This window comes from Astyanax mexicanus, chromosome 12, assembly GCF_023375975.1.
Source record: "Astyanax mexicanus isolate ESR-SI-001 chromosome 12, AstMex3_surface, whole genome shotgun sequence".
Classification (NCBI taxonomy): Eukaryota; Metazoa; Chordata; class Actinopteri; order Characiformes; family Acestrorhamphidae; genus Astyanax; species Astyanax mexicanus.
Genome location: NC_064419.1, coordinates 31,647,950 through 31,666,145, shown reverse-complemented (window position 1 = coordinate 31,666,145; position 18,196 = coordinate 31,647,950). Strand labels below are relative to the sequence as shown.

General features: G+C 38.2%; 1 protein-coding gene across 1 annotated transcript in view; it reads left to right on the top strand.

The window, feature by feature from the left end:
* Nucleotides 1-18,196, top strand: part of LOC103026612 (transmembrane protein 132D) — an 87,595-nt gene that overhangs the window by 18,494 nt on the left and 50,905 nt on the right. Inside the window, exon 2 of the mRNA XM_022670485.2 lies at nucleotides 3,744-4,662. Coding sequence (XP_022526206.2) covers nucleotides 3,744-4,662 — 919 coding nt within the window. The remainder of the gene's footprint in view (nucleotides 1-3,743; nucleotides 4,663-18,196) is intronic.

Below are 18,196 nucleotides of genomic sequence, written 5' to 3'. Positions count from 1 at the left end.
AATATGTCTCGTCGGTCAGAGCAAATTGAACATTTTTCAGTGGATTAAAGGGGCCGTGATTTGCTTTTTTTTTTTTTTTTTACCTCTTTTTTTAAAAACGAATATTCGAATATTCGCTTCCAATCAGTGCCGAATATCCGGAGCTCAAAAAACGCTATTCGGGCCAGCCCTAATAATCAGTAAAATTTCAATATGTACGTACCAGAGGTAGCTAATATGCGCACAGTACAATGGATTTTTATTTCTGTGACATGTTTGCAAAATATGAAAAAAAAAATGTATATATATATATATATATAAATAAAAAAATATATATACACGTATATACATACACGTATATATATATATATATATATATATATATATATATATACGTGTATGTATATATATATATATATATATATATTTTTTTTTTTTTTTTTCCCATATTTTGCAAACATGTCACAGAAATAAAAATCCATTGTACTGTGCGCATATTAGCTACCTCTGGTACGTACATATTGGACATTTTACTGATCATACATGCACACATTGCGATGACAATGCTTAAACTATACATTGTGCAGCCCTAGAGTATTATCATTATTTGTTCATATTAATTGTATGTTATTAACAATTACGAATTTATAGGCACTTCCAAAACATACAGACCAAAACAGTTAACACTAAAGAGTATTAAACTAAATGTAAACACTCATATCTAATAGGCAGAAAGACACATAGACAAGCAGACAGATCCGCAAGTGGACAATCAAACCCTAGTCTGCCACAGGCAAGACAGTGTTGTAATCCACTACTGTACTCAAGACATATTAGAAAAAAACAAGTTAATACACACCTGAGACAGGAAGAGAACACTAATGAAGTTAGGGCCTGGGTTGAGACCAGAAAAACAAAGACACATGGGGCTAGGATAAAAAAAGGGTGAACACTGAACAAGGGGGGTATGGCAGGGCAAGGTTGTTACAGAAGGAGATTATCTTAGTTACAGGAAACACATTTTGACGGATTTCATTTTCTCATGTTTTAAAAGAATGCTGTCTACTGAGAAAGTGTCTGGCTTTGACCTGAAGGGCCCTTATTGCTAAGCACAGATAGAGCATCAACAGTGCAGTCTACTGAACTGTTTCAGGCTGCAGATGGGACGTTATGTCAGTGTCCAAGTATAAAAAAACAAGTCAAAGCCACAAGGGATATGAGGAGAATTTTAAAATATTACATTTAACTCCAGTTTTTTTCATTTTGTCATGTTTTATTGGCACTCCAGCGTAAACAGAAAAGGTTGTCTTGTGTCATCAAAAAGGGGTATCTGGTCAAGATTAAGGAGAAAGGTCAGCACTGGCCTTTCAGAGTAATGACTTCGCGATCCTGACGTCCAATCTGCTTTTCTCAAAAATCACTTCCAGGAATTTAAAGCTAATATAGCGTTTTTCCTCTCATTCCCGTTATTGGTTGTTGTATTTTATGAACGTATGATAGAGTTAATGTTTGATTTCAGAGTTATTTTAGGTCCAACCCTATGAGAGGTTTCAAGTCACATGGTTGAGTATATTGAATTGATATTCTGCTCATCTGGTGAGAGGGGTGGAACCGAGAGCAATTTATGAAGTGCTTAGCGGGTGTTGCTTTTCAGAGTATCGCATATCCTCATATTCTATCAGGACAAGGTCCTGAACTGCTGAAACCTTCGTCCAGTGATAGCTGCAGTGCAGCATATTAGTTTACTGTATGTCCATTATCCATTCCTATTGTTTACAGGGATTGTTTACTCGTACTTAAAGACAATATTCCCCTAATTATACCTAATGTAGTTGATCAGATGAGGCATGTTTGCTTCTTTAGTTTTACAGTAGAGTATCTCTGATGAACTTAAACTTTTTTTTTTTTTGGATCGACTGACCTTCATTTCAGATTATATAATTTTTTTGAGATGTTTTTGTCTCAATATGGATTAAAACATTACTCATATAGGACTATTCACTGTATACCAACTCTTCACAACACAACTGAGGCTCTCAAACACATTAAGAGAGCAAGAAAATCAAGTAATTACCAGCTGTTAACTAAAAGTCATTCCAGGTGACTCTACCTCATAAAGCTGACTGAGAAAATCCAGCCAAGATTTTCAAAGCTGCCATCTAAGCAAGAGGTAGATAATTTTGAGATACAAACACTGATTAGCGACTAACTGAGGTTAGCAACCGCAGTTTTTTCATCCCCTCACCTTGCCATGGGCTAATGTTGCTAGCTAGTAATGGAAGTTTATACAATTAGTATTGTGTCAATGTTTCCACAATTCACAAAAGTGATGGTGTTAAGTAGACTCTAATAGACTTATTAGCTTAGCTAAGGAGTTTCAGATGCTGTTATGTATAAACAGTAGCAGTAGCAGCAGGCTAAAACAGTAGCAGCAGGCTGTAGCAAGCTGTAACAGCCATTCTGAAGCAATTCTTGTGAATGTTTATAGAAAACTATGTCAGAAACCACATAAATAAGTCTTCTTCACATGAACTGATAATTTCTCAAGGTTTTTTTATCCAAAAGTATAAGGATTAAAAAGTCAAGTACACACAAAGTGTCATGGTATGCTACTTGTTAGCTAAATTAGCGTAGTAGCTCAAGCACTGAAGCAGATAAAGAAGCTAAATGCTAATACCAAACATTTCAGCTGAACAGTTATAATTGGTGTAAATGGGGAAAAATGGGCAGTCTGTTACTTTCTTTAGTGTGTTAATATGAGATTAGTGTAGTAGTAGAGAAGATCTAGAATAGCTTGTTTTGACGTTTACTGAGGTAGAGGTGTAAAACACTTAATGAACCCTCAACAACAACAAAACAACATGAAGTTTCAGTTAATATCTGTTAGACTGTACAGTACATTATTCATTGTGTACCATACGTATACTTATTTATTCATTTGTTTGTTATTTATTATTTGGTGATTCTGTAGCATTTCCTCTACTAAGCATTTGACTGCTTTTTTTCTACCAGATACTTTTTCGACTAGAAACATTTATGCTCTTATATAAGGGAACTATATTTCTGTGCACCACATACTGTTAATGAACCCTTTGTGTACAATATGGTCTTTAAGGTCAACAGTGTTGGGCACATTACTTTGAAAAAGTAATTAGTTATAGTTACTAGTTACTTCTCCAAAAAAGTAACTGAGTTACTAACTGAGTTACTCCACTATAAAAGTAACTAGTTACCAGTAAAAGTAACTATTGCGTTACTTTTGTATTACTTGCCCCCGTAACCACCACCACCCAACCCACCGGCCCTACCTTCTCAAAGCGTGTTTCAGTAGCCAGATGAATAGTGTGCACGACAGCAAAGACAACAATCATTGCTTAGGCCGTTCTCATCCTCCCCTCCCTTGTGACTCACACACAGTGCACACACACACACTTGCGCCTTTGTCTGTATGCGTAGAGTTATATAAAAAAAAAAGTTAAATTGAGTGGCTAAAGTAACGTGCAGTAACGGGGTGTCGGAAATGGTAATGGCGTTATAGTGACAGTCAGAGTAATTAGCTAGATTACTCATTACTGTAAAAAGCATTTTTACAGTAACTGAAGGTCAAACTATGTATCTTACATCAGTTAAAAGGTACACTAATTTCACTTTCTCAGCACAGAAATGCATTTAATATTTGTAACATTTTATAACATATCTTTTTAAGCAGAAAAAATATAATAAAAGGAGTGCAATATTCAACGTAGTTTTGTGTTTTCTTTCAGAACTGGACAGTCAGGAGGTGTCTGATGTTGGCGGATCCTCCAGTCCGTATCCCATGTTCCTTCCTGTCAACTACCAGGTGCGAGATGCCGACTATTTCCTCTTAAAAGAGGCGGGACAAGACATCATGCGCAACTCCAGCATGCAGAGCCACACCCAGCCCTTCGTCGTGCTCAGGGCAGAGCGCCTCCCTGTGGTCAATGCTAGCTATGGCCCACTCTCCACGGAACGGGAGATCCCTCTGGACTTGGTCCAGTCCGTGCAGCTTTTCCGGCCTTCCCCACCCGTCTTCACCTTCAATTGGAAGGTGCGGTCCTTCGTCCTGACCCGGTGGGTTTACTCTTCATCTCCGAAAGTTCGTGTGTTGTTTTACATCGCTGGCCGGGACTGGGACAGAGGAACCAAGGACAAGGGAACCAAGGATGAACTTCCTTGCGTAACTGTCTATGCCTTCTGGCAGACACAGGAGGTGCGAGGATCCTGTTTGATCTCCAATGAACGAGGGACTTGCATGGCAGAAGTTGAGCCCCCTGCTGGCTGGTTCAGCCCCACTGAAGGAACAGGGGCATCCAGCCGGGAACGTCAAGGTTTGGCTCCAGGGAACCCCCTGGAACTCTATTACCAGGCTCAGCCCAGCAAATCTGGAAGCTGTGGTGGAGGACTGGAAGGTGGGAAGAGGTGGGGGACAGCTGGAGTAAATTCACGATTTTCACAAGTTGAGTACGTGCCCATGACTCCAATGCAGAGGATTGGCAGTGTGCGTCTCCTGCAGGTGCGGGCAGGTGCTACACCTGTTTCTGTGCTCAGGCTTGGGGAGGCTGTGGTGATCCAGACCTCCTCCAAACCTCTGAGGAAAACAGACATTGCGTCCTTCTACGTCTACATGAGGAGCTCTGCCAACCTTGACACCTTCTCTCTCAGGTAGGACCTAATAAAAATGTCAGTTTTAAATTATTGAATAATATGCTACATATTCACATCAATATCACTATAATAGACCAATAATGGAGTTTCTGTACTGTTCCCTAATTCTAAATTAAAGGAAGGGTTATATAGCTTTTTATTTCCACCTCTTGTTAGTTTTATTCCTTGTGGGTTTCTGGTGAAGGTAACCATGTTTTGATAATGCTGTCTGGTTTACCCACAGTACTTGTTGAGGTGGAACATCAGCATGATGCAATGTGGCGTGTCAAATATAGAAATAGGGCACTCAAAAATAGTGCGTCGCATCATATTGTGCCGCTTGTGGCTGGTGGTGACAGTGCACTGCTCACTCGTATCACTTGCTGCCCAGAGAAGATGTGTCACCTTTACACTGGAGATAATAATTACAACATCATTATACAAGTTTATTGGAATCATTCCTGACTGTGTTTTATTAAATCAGTCAGAACCGTTGTGGAAAAAGTTCATTTTCAAACCAGTTTCAATCCAGTACACAGGATGTGCTTTATTATGTTCAAGACTTGACCAATAAAATGTAAAAAGATACAAACCTGATCAAACCAGCAAACCAATGTACAAAAATGACTGAGAAAAGCTTGTAATAAGACATTTACATAATTTTGCATTCAGTTAAGTTTTTAATATGCATAACGGTCTGTTTTAAAATGGGACAATGTGATGCATGTCACAGTTGGGATTGGGATTATTTCAAATATTTTTTTGGAATTAAAATGAGTCTAAACAATGTGAAAAAAACAATTTTAATCCAGAAAAAAGGTATACAGTATTTTAATCTGAATTTGATATAAAGTTACATTTTGGCATTCTTTTGACTTACAGACTCAAACATGTAACTACAGTGTTCGTATGGTCATGAAAAACCTGGAAAAGTATGGAATTTTGAAAATAGCTATTCCCAGGCCTGGATAAGTTTTGGAAAAATAAATATACCCAGAAAGTTTTGGAAAAGTCATGGAAATACGTAATTCCATGTGTGTCCCTCAATTTTTATGTCTTTAATATTAATCTACAATGTTTAAAATAAATTAATAAAATAAATACAGAAAACCATTGAATAAAAAGGTGTGTCCATATTTTGACTGGTACTGTATGTAACAAGTTAATTTAAATTACCCAGAAACTGTTTCGCAAAAATGAGAAGAACGAACAGACATAAGCTGATAATAAGCCAGTTACAGATTTTTACATTCAGTTAAGTTCAGGAACGCGCTCTGGATTTTAATATGTGTAATGGAATAACGTGAGCTCCTTCTTTGTTGATAACCATGCCCTTACACTGAAATCTAGCAAAAATTCTCAAAATTTCAAAATGGGATTTGCTGGGGATTATGGCATTTCCCTGAAAACTCACGATCTGTTTGTGTTTTTTCTCAGAAGCGCAGTAGATTACCAGCGTACAGTAGAGTAATACATGTACTTAGCACTGAGGCTGGTCATATGTCTGTCTGTTTCTGACTTCACGAGGAGCTCATCCACTGCAAGAACTCAGGGGACTGTGGGAACTCTTCGGGATTTAAGATGCATCAGCCCGGCTGTATGGAAATATGTTATGCCTGACAAATGACATGCGTTTTAATCCTGCAGATAATAAAATAGCAGGTTATGTCCTGAGCTCTTGCTGCAGGTCCTTTACCCTTTTTGTCTCCCTGTGTTCTTTAACCTCCTCATCCCATAGCTAACATAGTTTTCTTATCAAATCAGTTATTTTTCTATTGTCAAAGATCACCATATCTCAGTTTTCCCTCCTTGCTTGAGATATTTTGTTTTACACTGGTGCTATGAGTTTTTAGACTAGTTTAACCAGCATCAGACAAGCTCAACCACCACTGAACCAGCACAAACCACCACCAGACCAGCATACATTAGTATCAGACCAGTTTAACTAGCACTTAATTAGATTACACCAGTATCATACCAGCATAAACTAAGACCTAGCTAGCTGAACTAGCACCGGACCAGTGTACATTACTACCAGACCTGCTAAACCAGTATAAAATGATGCAAGCGCAAACTTGCATTGGACAAGCTAAACCAGCACCAAACCAGCACAAACCAGCACCAGACCAGCATATATATTGGCACCAGACCATCACAGACCATGGCCAGACCAGTTTAACCAGTGCCACACCAGTTTGAGACAAATTAGCACCAGACCAACAAAAATGAACCCCAGACCAGTATAAACTAGCATCAGCTCAGCATAAACTAGCACAAGACTATCAAAAAACACTGCCAGACCAGTTTAACCAGCACCAAAAATTCACTAGTCAAAATTTGCTAAAGTTAAATAGATTTGTAAACAAAAAATATATTTCCTAACAGGCATGATGGCTGGATGTGCTAAAGCAGATTTATAGTACCTCACTGCAGTAAAAACATGCATTTGTTGACAAGCTGAGAAATCTAGAATAATCACCTGAGGCTAAATGATCCTGGACTGAGGCGGTAAAGTGATATCACATAATTGTACATTAACATGTCTTGGGTTTGCGCATCATACCGCTGTCTAGAGTGTAAAAAAAGTTTCTTGTAAATTTTACAGTAAGTAAATGACAGAGAAGTTGCCAATAAAGGATTGTACAATTACAGTAATTCACTATGGAGAAAGATTACAGCATAATACTGATTAACAGAGTATTGCACTTTTTTGGCATAAAATAGCGAGTTATAATAGTGTAATTATTCTTTACAATAACCCTATGTACTTTGGGGTCTTCAGTTGCCAAATGAAGTGCTGTATAGAATTAGGTGTGTTATTCACTATAAAATAACACAAAACTATTGTCAGCAAGTTACTGCCAGCATAAAGTCATACTTTGCAATTAGAAAAAAGGTGAGTTAGAAGTAGGTGATGTCTATTTTGCAAATGAATGATGTCTGGGGTCAGTAGGAAAGAAATGAAAGACGTGTCTTAGCTCTTTGATTTAGTTAAAATTTACTCAAATCATGGAGTGAATTCTACACAAACAAAGTTAGAGATTATGTACTATAAGTTACTATTTTAAACTCTATAATTGGATAAAAGCTTTTGCAAATGGTAGATTTTATGTGTTTTTGCCTGGTCTTTAGTGTCACAGCCAAGTGTGTCACAGAAGTTCTTGACTTCAGACTTACCACCTGTTTTTTTCCTTGAATGTTATGGATAAATATACAGGTGGCAAGTGTATTTATAGCATCTTTGCATCCCAAGAGGCATTGTGGTTTATAGTTTTATAATGGAACATTTGTTATTTATTTAATGATTTTAATGTAAATTATTTGGTTACAGTGTAAAAAAAGTGTGGGAAAAGTTCTCATGCAGCTCCACCAAAGTTCAATAGTGCAGTGGCAACATTTCAGTCCGGAGAGGGAACGACAGAGACAGTGTTCTCCCTATAACAGTTGTGTGTTATTATGAAGCTGTTATTTTAAGATAAAATCTACATAATGTTGCTTTAAATTTGAATATACTCACCTCCTTTCATCGTCTCATTGCTGCCTTATTGCTAACTTAGGATGAAAGTTCCCTGTGGAGCAGCTCTACTTCAGAGTCTGTTGTGAATAATGGCATTTTTAGCTATTCTGTGTTGCGAGTTCTCCGAGTTCTTTACTTTTTTTGTTCCTTTTTCATCCGGTTCCCCTGAGATTGAATGCACACAACAGTAGCACGAGCAGCATCTGGACAAAGGCTTGTCCCTTTTTCTGATTGAGTGCATAGAAAAAAAAATGCATTCACACTCTTCCTTTATACCCGCATTACAAAGTATGAGAAGAACATGTTCTGAGCTGTGGAGAGTGTAGCCCATTGTGCTTTCTGAAAACCTGGCCGCATACAGGACACAAGGCACCCTGCACCCTGCAGCTGAGCCGCCACTGGAGGAGCCACTCGAGGGCTTTTTCAAGTATTTGTCATTAGGGGTGTTTCGAAGCCCCAAGCAAGCAGCTCTCACCGCTCTCACTCATTCACTTGATTCTGTTTTCTGTTTTCTCTAATTCCCCCTGGTTCCATCCATTCATCACTGTTTCATGCTTCTCTGCCTGCCCTGTTCTTCTGCCTCCCTGTGACACACACACACACACACACACACACACTTTGAGGCAGAGTGGAGTGTGGGGATTTGTTTAATCTCATATGCCAGAATTCTTTCTGTAGTACCTCTCTCCCTCAGTCCCTGTGAGTGTGTTTGTGCTCATATGTGTGTGTGTGTGTGTACGCTTGCTTAGGCACTAGTGCCTGAAAATAAGCCCTTTTCTGCTTCTACACCTCTTTCCCTCTCTCTCCCTCTCTTTTTCTGCTCAGCGTAATCATTGTCACCTCCTCCAATGTATCTATTAACTCCAAACTCACTGAGGTGACTTCTCTTCTCTTCTCTTCTCTTCTCTTCTCTTATTTTCTCTTCTGTTCATCATGTCCTCTTTTGTACTGCTCTTCCATCTTCTTATCATGTCTTTCTCATTTATCTTCTCTTTTTGCTTGTTTCTTCTTTTGATCTTTTTTCTCTTCTTTTCTATCTTATCTTTTTGTTTCTTCTTTTATCATGTCCTCTTCTTACATGAGTCTCATCTTCTCATCAGTTCTTCTCTTCTATCTTCTTTCGTCATCTACACTCCTTTTTCGATATGATCTTTTTACTTGTCTCTTCCCTTCTCTTCTCTTTTCTTAGGTCATCTTCTCCTCTCTTTTATCATGTCCTCTTCTGTACTCTTCTGTCATCTTCTTATCTTGTCTCCTCTTTTCTTTCTTTTCTTTAGTATACTTTTCTTCTGTCCTTTATTTTCACACTTTTCTTTTCTTCTTTTAACTCCCTTCTCTTTTCTTGTCTTCTTCTCTATTGTTCCATCATTTTCTTTTCTCCTTTCATCAAGTCCTCTTCTTTATCTTCTCTCATCGTCTCACCTGCTTTTTATCTTCTTTTGTTTTCTCCACTCCTTTTCTTTATTATCATTTTTACTTGTCTCTCCTTTTTTTCTTGATGTTTTTTCCTGTTCTCCACTCTTATCTTCTAGCATCTTCTTTACTTTTTTTCTGTTGTATAATCTTTTAAATCATCTCTTCTCTGATTGATTTTCATTCATCACCTCATCATTTCTTCTATTGTGTTTTTTCTTTATTTTATTATGTTTTTTGTAGTTTTCTTTGCAAATTTTTATCCTTTTACATTTGTTTATCTTTTTCTGTACTTAGTTTTTTTAGTCTTCAATTAGTTTTCATTCATCACTTTCTGTCTCTCTTTCACTCTCTCTCTCTCTCGCAGTCGTCAGTACTGCAGGTGTTGGGAGTAGTCCTCTGCAGTCTCCTCTGCTGATATGGTGATGTTTGGGGTGTGTGATATGACTCATTAAGCTGTGTTTAATGCTTGGCCATGCCAGCAATCAGCCGCTGCCTTTGTGTGATAAAGGACTTAGTGGATGATAGAACAGAGCAGAGCGACTCTACACTCAATACTGCTATTGAGCTCCTCCTGCTTATCACAGCCATCCCACAGTGTGATTAGCTCAGGCCATTCACAGCATGTTTACACCTGTACAAGAGGAAGACCCAACCTCCAGTCGTTTTGGTGAACAAAAGCTATACACACAGTTTAGACACTGGATTAAAGTTCACTCTTTTATCTGTAAAAGACATCTTGATATAATTGTTGATGACTCAGTGCTTAAACTGGTTAAGACACAGGTTATAAATTTACACTAATATGTACAGACAAATAACAGTACTACAGCAACTACGAGATGAGACAACTTTTCACAAATTCCTCTTCACTGTATGGCTTTTCTGCTTGAGCGATAGTCCATGCCTGCTGACCATTTCTGACCATTTTGTTACTTGCTGAAACTGTTTGTCTGTTCAGCAGTTCTGTACCTTTGGGGAAGCTCATGGTCCATGTTGTCGTGTAGTGACTCAAAAACATGCTACAAGTGTCACACCTGTAGCCTATGTCTGTCTTCTTGCTCCTGTCCTCAGTTCTCTTGTTTTGTTTTTATTTCCTTTCCTTTTATTATGGCTTTGTTGTGTTATTGGTCCTGTCTCCACCCTAGCCCTTAATGTTGTCACCTGGTGACTTGTTTGTAACCCCGCCCCCTTGATTCCTTCCCCAGGTGTTCCTCACCCTCTCTGTGTTTATATAGCCCGTAGTTTGAGTGCTTCCTTGTCAAGTCTTTTGTATTTTTTGTGTTCCATAAAATCTCTGTGTTTCATGTGTCCAGGTCTGTTGTTTTGTGTGCTTAGTTTAAATTCCATGTATGCTTGTCAGGTTTGTTTAGTCTTAGATCTCAGTGTTGTTCCTGTTGTAAAGTTTTTTTGTTTTCTTAACCTAGTCTTAGTTCTTGTCTTGTTTTTGGATTACCCGTGTTTGCTTTTGTATATCTTGTTTGTTTAAATAAATCTTATATCTGCATTTACATTTATCCCACTCATCCGTGACAACAAGTGTGCAGCAAAAGTTAAAATATAAATTTTAAATATATATAAATATAAATGTTTTAATAATGAATGGAAGAGCCGCACATGAACGGGCAAAGAGCCGCATGTGGCTCGGGAGCCGCAGGTTGGCCAGCCCTTCAGTCCCTTGAGAGCATAATTGAGGTTATAAGGTCATAATTGTGGCAATTATGGCACCATTTCTAATTCCTGGTGTGTTATTTCTCTCAGCATTGAGCTGTGGAGAAGTGGAACTGTGTTCTCTGGAATGAAGATGCTTCATCCAAAACTTGCTTTGTTTTGACTACTTTTGGAATTTAAGGATATGGGGATGAGGTGGGGTGGTGATCATCCAATATCCTGACCTTACAAATGTTCTTCAGATTCTTGCAAAGCTCCAAAATTTAGTTGAAGCATTCCCCATACCGAAGAGACACTAAATAAGCAGGTGTCCATATACTTTTGTCCTTATAGTCCTGTTAGTAACAAACAATGCTGTCAGATTAAATCACGGACAGATAAAGGGGGCTGGTATTACAGTAATAACCTGACTGGATTGGATATCCTTTCTGTGATGCTCAGTAATTTCGTACGTAGAATGATCTGATAGACCAGTTTGTCCGCCGTGTATAATCTCATGCTGCCTGCTTTAAGTGCTGATTAAAGCCCTGCAGCTGCGGTGGAGCAGATATGATTGTACTCTAATGGGCTGCCTGCTCTTTTAATGTGCCTCCATAGGCTTTCAGTCAAGTGTATTTACATACAGCTGGATGTAAGAGCTATTATAGTGTTGGGAGATGTAAACAGCTGGTTACGGGGTGGGAGACCGTCACTGAACCAGCTGAACAGGCATGCGCTCGCATCCCTCACTGACACATTAACATATAGAGGCTATCATGTATGTAAATCGGAAGCGCAGTTCGCTGATAGTTGGCCGTGGAGGGAAGTTTACAGAGTGTAATTAAGAGACACCATCTGTGTTGTTTGTGGATAATAGAGCAATGCAAGGACAGTGTACAGCAAAAGAGGAGGGGCTCACTTAGTTTAGTGTAAAATGTGTCATGGCAAAGTTTTAGCAGTTTTAAATAATTTTCTGGGATCTAGAGCTTAGATTTGTGTTCTATCCTGGATTTGTTGGGTCAGACATATTTGGCTGCGTCCCAATTGCATGTTCTAATTGGATATACTAGGGATGCACCAAATTGAACACTTTTGGCCAAAATCAAGCAAAAACAGTAAGCTGAAATCGGAATACCAAATGCTGAACTAGGTTTTTTGTAGGTTTTCATTAGGTTTTCCACTTTTTTTTATCAACACTGAATAAATTACATAGCCTAAAAGGATTTTACATTTACTTAACATCAGAGGCAGATACATTTTTACTATAAATTATTCCGTCATTTTATTTATATGGCTGAAAACCGGAAAGTTCCAGATGTGGGTAGCTCCTCCCTTTCTGATTCTCGTTAGTGTCCATCATAACCACACTCAGAATAATGCCCTAAGAACATGAAAGAATTTAAAGAAGATAATTTTAAGAGAATTATTCATGTTTCATTACTGTGGAAAAAATTCTTAATCAAGGCATAATTGATAAATTAGTTCTAAGACTTAATGACTAATAAAAAAGAGTGAAAACTATTAGAAATAAGTAATTATTATTGTTATTATTATTATTGTGGAGCATTTCTATTGGTCTATTCATCATAAAAGTTTGCTAAAAAAATTTAAAGGACAACTGGCAGATTTACATTGTGTATAAATTGTTAAGTTAAGGAAAGGACGTGCAGAAGAATCCCGTAAACAATCTACTTGAGTCACATTTAGATCTTGACAATTACTCATGCTGTTTTTGCTTGCTTAATGTTATTAAATTAAGCTTAACTTTAGTCTGTCTACATTTAAAAGCTACTATATATTTACAGCTTAAAAGCAAGATCAACTAGTGTGGCCACTTTAGCCTTGTTCTTTATTAGCCACAATAAATTAGCAAACAAAGACAAATGCTAATCACTGCTAGCTGTGATAAACCCTCGTCTAAATGTCATTATGATTGTGACAGACATAACCAGATCCCAGCACAAATTAAGCCCTGTGGGAAATAAAGGTTAACTTAATCTGAGCCGAACACTTGTTAGCTGCTAGCCGCTATTCGCTAAACACCTCTCGGTTCTCCAGCAGGACCACTGAACCACAGCTAACGCATTTAACTGCTTAGCGGTGTCTAACCCACACACAGCATCTCCGCTAACACTCTCACACACTCTGTCAGCTTCACTCTGGCTGTGCATCTGTCTTCTCTGCCTCGCTGATTCCTTATCAAGCCTCCAAGGCATTGACTCACGCTTTAACCTGGAGTGAACATCAAACACACACATATACACACACACGCACACTCTCGCACATCTCTCGCACATCTCTCGCACATCTTCCTGTGTACAAATGGATTTTCATTTCCCTGGGTTAGCGCAGGTCCATCGCCACCACTGTAAAAGTCAGACTGGATTAGCTGTGCCTGCTGTGGATGGGTGTATGGAGGGAGTTTAGCATTTAGACTGCATTCACCAGCAGCTTTCTACTTCAGCTGCTTCAGGAACAGCGGGGTTTTGATCTGTAAACTGTGTGCCAACTAAATAGCTCAATGTTTGCATGAGTTTAAGTGACTCAAAGTCCTTATTGAACATGTTAGAGAAGTTATATGTACTGTACTCCCACTTTATATAAAAAAAAAACTTATTCCTGAATGGCTAGGGTGTAACAAATGTAAATTATACCAACTTATATTGATACAGAATCTGATAACAGACTATTTCTATTTGTATCATTTATTTATTTATTTATTGTTATTTATTTTTATTTCTGTCCAGTTTGGAAGACCAATTACCAGTTATCTCCATTTATATAAACTAAACCCTCTCTAGTAGTATCCCAATTATGGCCAATTATGCTCTCTCAGACTCCGGCTGCTGATGGAAAAGCAGCATTATCCAGGATTTGAAAAAGTAAACCACAGCTCATAGTTACAGTGTCATCGTCCTCTACAACGCATTTATTCTGTTAACTTAACTTTGTTTAGTCAAAAATGTAATTCTCTTGACCATGGAGGGCTGTGGTGTTTAACACTAAAATGATTAAAGCTACGATTTATGTCATAAGGCAACCCGGGCTCTCAATCCCCCACAGCCCATTAGCAAAACACAGCGCATTTACACATGCACCCCTCAACTGCCAAACCTCTACAGAGGCTCTGTCTTATCTGGGAGTGCAGGAATGATGGGAAGTTACTTTCATGTTTGCTGTACAGAGATTCAGATTCATTTAACTCTTCCTCACTATTTATTTAAACACACATTGATTAGTTCAGCTGCAGTTTCTGTTTTAGATTATGTAAAGGAACAAAATAAACCCTTAATTTATTACTTTTATTTTTTAGAACTAAACACAGCCAGACCTAATAGACAGATATAAATTTGCTCAAGGTGAAAGTTGTTTCAGAGTTCCGGGAAAAGTATATGTTCTCAGAACTGTGTTTATATGTAATTTAATTTTACAGCCCTAGAGTGGCCCTACAGTCTAACTGCTGTTCATAAATTGTTGTGAGATTTTAAGTTCAAATACCAGACTCAGCACAAAAAACTCTTATTCTGGAATGTTATAAAGTAAATATATATATATAGTTAAAAAAATAAATAAAGTTAAAACTGACCTAAAAAGTATTAGTTAATTTATTGTATTTATGACTTTATTTTATGACATTTATTGCATTTCTCTAATTTCAGTTATGACATTCTGTAACTCAAGTCCTCTGCTCTGTAAAGACTGTTCTCCAGCACTTTAGTGGAAGTTACTGGGATCTTCAGTAATACAGAGCTTATTCTTTCGTGCCACTGCGTAGTGACCGATTAGCCCAGTCCGCAGTCCATTCCTGTAGTTTAAAGGATTTTCAGTGTTGTCTGAGTGATTTAGAGCTTAATCTGTGTGCTGGACTGGAGCCCAGTGTGTTAGAACTGAGTCGGCTCTGTCCACTCCAGCACTCGGAGGGAATTATGAGTGTGTGTGCTCATCTGAATGTGTTGAGTGTGAAGGTGTATGCAGACTGGCAGGTGCTTTAGGAAAACAGCGTGATGAATCTGGCCTGGAGCGATTCTCATATTTTATGGTGCGGAGTGTGACACTGCCGCGGTAATGCAGCATAAATTAAGATCCTGCGTTTGGGTGGAGATAGAGTTTGGCAGTTTTAGTTTATGATCAAGCAACGGAGATCTGTGTTACTCAGACTGTTGACAGGATGAAGATCTGTGTACGGTATGTGTTATGGTGTGTGCAGAGGGTGGGCCTTTATTTATTTGTGCTGCTTGTTTTGGGGTTGGAAGTATTTTGTGGACAGCTGAGAAGTAAGTTATAGTTACATTCTGTTCAAATATTGTATGAATTATTTCTGACTTGTAGCTGGACAAAAACAAGTGTAGAAAACTATTTTGGAAATACCATTATTATATAACATACAGATGAAATATAGGTGGGCAAATATATATTTAGATAGACAAAAGGACAAGTAGATGGACGGATGGATGATAGATAGCAATGTAGACAGGTTGATAGACAAACAGACTCACATAGAAATAAACAATGATGTAGGTGTGATTTGGAGACAGACAGACAGACATGTAGATAGACATGTAGATAGACAGACTGATATACATGTACATAGATGGACATGTAAATAACAGAGACAGACATAGATAGACAGATAAACATGTAGATGGACATAGACAAACAGATTTGAAGATGAACTGTGAGACAGACAAATATGTAGATGGCATTGTTTGGTAGGAAGCAACTAATGCTCTGACATCTAACTTGACTAAAACTGAACAAATGAAATGTGCTCTTTGAGGGTGTTTTCACACCAGCATTATTTGTTCCAGTTAAAACAGACTCTGGTTTGTATGCTCTATTGGTGTAGTTTGTTTCAGCAGGTGTGAAACCAGTAATCACACACTGAACGCCGAACGGACATCCCATTGAAAACAAAGTGGTTGAAAGCTTTAAAGTGCAAAATACACGGACTGGTCTGGAACACAGAATCTTCTTGCTATATTTACTTTCTAGCTCACTCGCCAAACAGCTCTGACCAATCAGAGGAGACAGTGTACTTGCATTAATTGTTACTGTCTGAAACCAAACCCAATCAAGGGAAAAAATGCTCCAAGTAAACAGACTCATTAACTAGTGCTGGGCGGTTCATTCGGTATACCGTGGGGTAACTTGAACCGGTATGCGTTTCTCTCATACCACCATACCGCTAGAGGGCGCTGCAGAGCACCGCGCAGAACAGCACCGTCAAAGAAGAAAGTCAAAGGCTGGTCTAGCTCCGTCCTGCAGAGAAATCAGAACACCTCCTGCTGCTTCTGTTTCTACTGTATGAGTGTTTTTATCCCAGTAAAATAGAGCAGTAACTACAGCCCTTTTAAATATATTAATACTGTAGCTTGAGTGATGATTTGAATAGATTTGTTAACTGGAGAAAGACATAAATTGTAGCTGATTTAAATACTGTAATGCCTCTTATGGCTTCAGGAATAACATATAGTAAATTAATATTAAACTTGTATCTAACTTGTGCAATATAACATTTGGGAAATAAATCTTTGAATACTTAAACATTGGGTATTTTAGGTTTGTTCATAGTGTTTATGAAACTATTTATTAAAATATTTAATTTTGTAAAGGGAGCCGTGTTAAATTTGTTAACGTATCTATTTTTAAGGTCTCTTGTTTACATGTTTTATCTATTTTCCTGATAATAAAGTCTGATTTTATCATATATTGTGTAATTTTGTGGGACAAAGTAAACCCAATACTAATCAAAGCCTTAATTTAATGCCTTAGTGTTTTATATTATATGTACTACTAACAGTACAGTAACTCACAAACCTATATTAAAGCCAAGTCATGCAAAAAATTATAATAAAAAAAATATATAAAAATACTGTGATATACCCTAAAACCGCCAGAATCTTGGAAAATATTGTGATATGCATTTTTGGTCATACCGCCCAGCACTATCATCAACTGATATAGACCAAAGAATCTAACTACAGTTGTGAAAACACCCTGAGTTTGTAAATGAACTTGTTGTGACCTTGGACTTGCCATTTCTTTGTCATCCCCTCTGGCCAAATGCAAACTGTCCCCTGTGAGTAACTATAGTATTCCTGTGGTTTTCTACATTATAAAGGATGCCGCCTTTCTCATGTAGAACAGTATTGACCAACTAACCCGTCACTCATTCACAGTGCGTTACAGAGGTGTGATTATAATGCACAGCTGCAGCTCCTCCGTTTGATATTCACAGTGCAGCGTTCTGCCGCTCCAGTGTGACATTTCACAGCTCACATTCATCAGACCAAATGTCAGCGGTGTTTGAAGGATAACTGAAGCATATGCAGGGAAATGAAGGCGGGTTATCAAACCGTGCGGATCTGACATGCAGCCGATCGGAATATCGGAAAGGCCTTTGATGGGGCTCATGAGGAGCAAGCCAAACGATTTATGTCGGTCAGAAAGCCGGGACGTCTGTTGGCCTGGACTGAGAACAGTAATATTTTTAAAAAGTTCATTATATAGGGCATTACTGTTGTACACCTATAGACAATATAATTTAATTACCTGCTTAATATTGTGCAGATCCCGCTTGTGCCACCACAACAGCTCTGACCTGTTGAAGTATTGACTCCACAGGACCTGTCTGATGGTTTTTGAGATTTTCTGACCATCCAGTTTTCTATCCATCACAGTTTGTATCTTGTCAAAGTGTCTCAAATCCTTATACTTACCCATTTTTCTAATGCTTTACACCTTAAAAATGCTTCAACCTTAAAAACTGACTGTTCACTTGCTGCCTAATACACATACATTAGGAGATGGCCTGGAAATGCCCACATCTGTATAAGTTGTGAGGAGATATCTTGTGAGAGGGAGATATCTGGCAAGACTGGCCAGCATACCACAAAGTGGATTGTGCGGTGGATAGTAATGATTGTGAGTGGCGGCATCGGGCTAGAATTGTCAATAAGAACAGACAAGTGA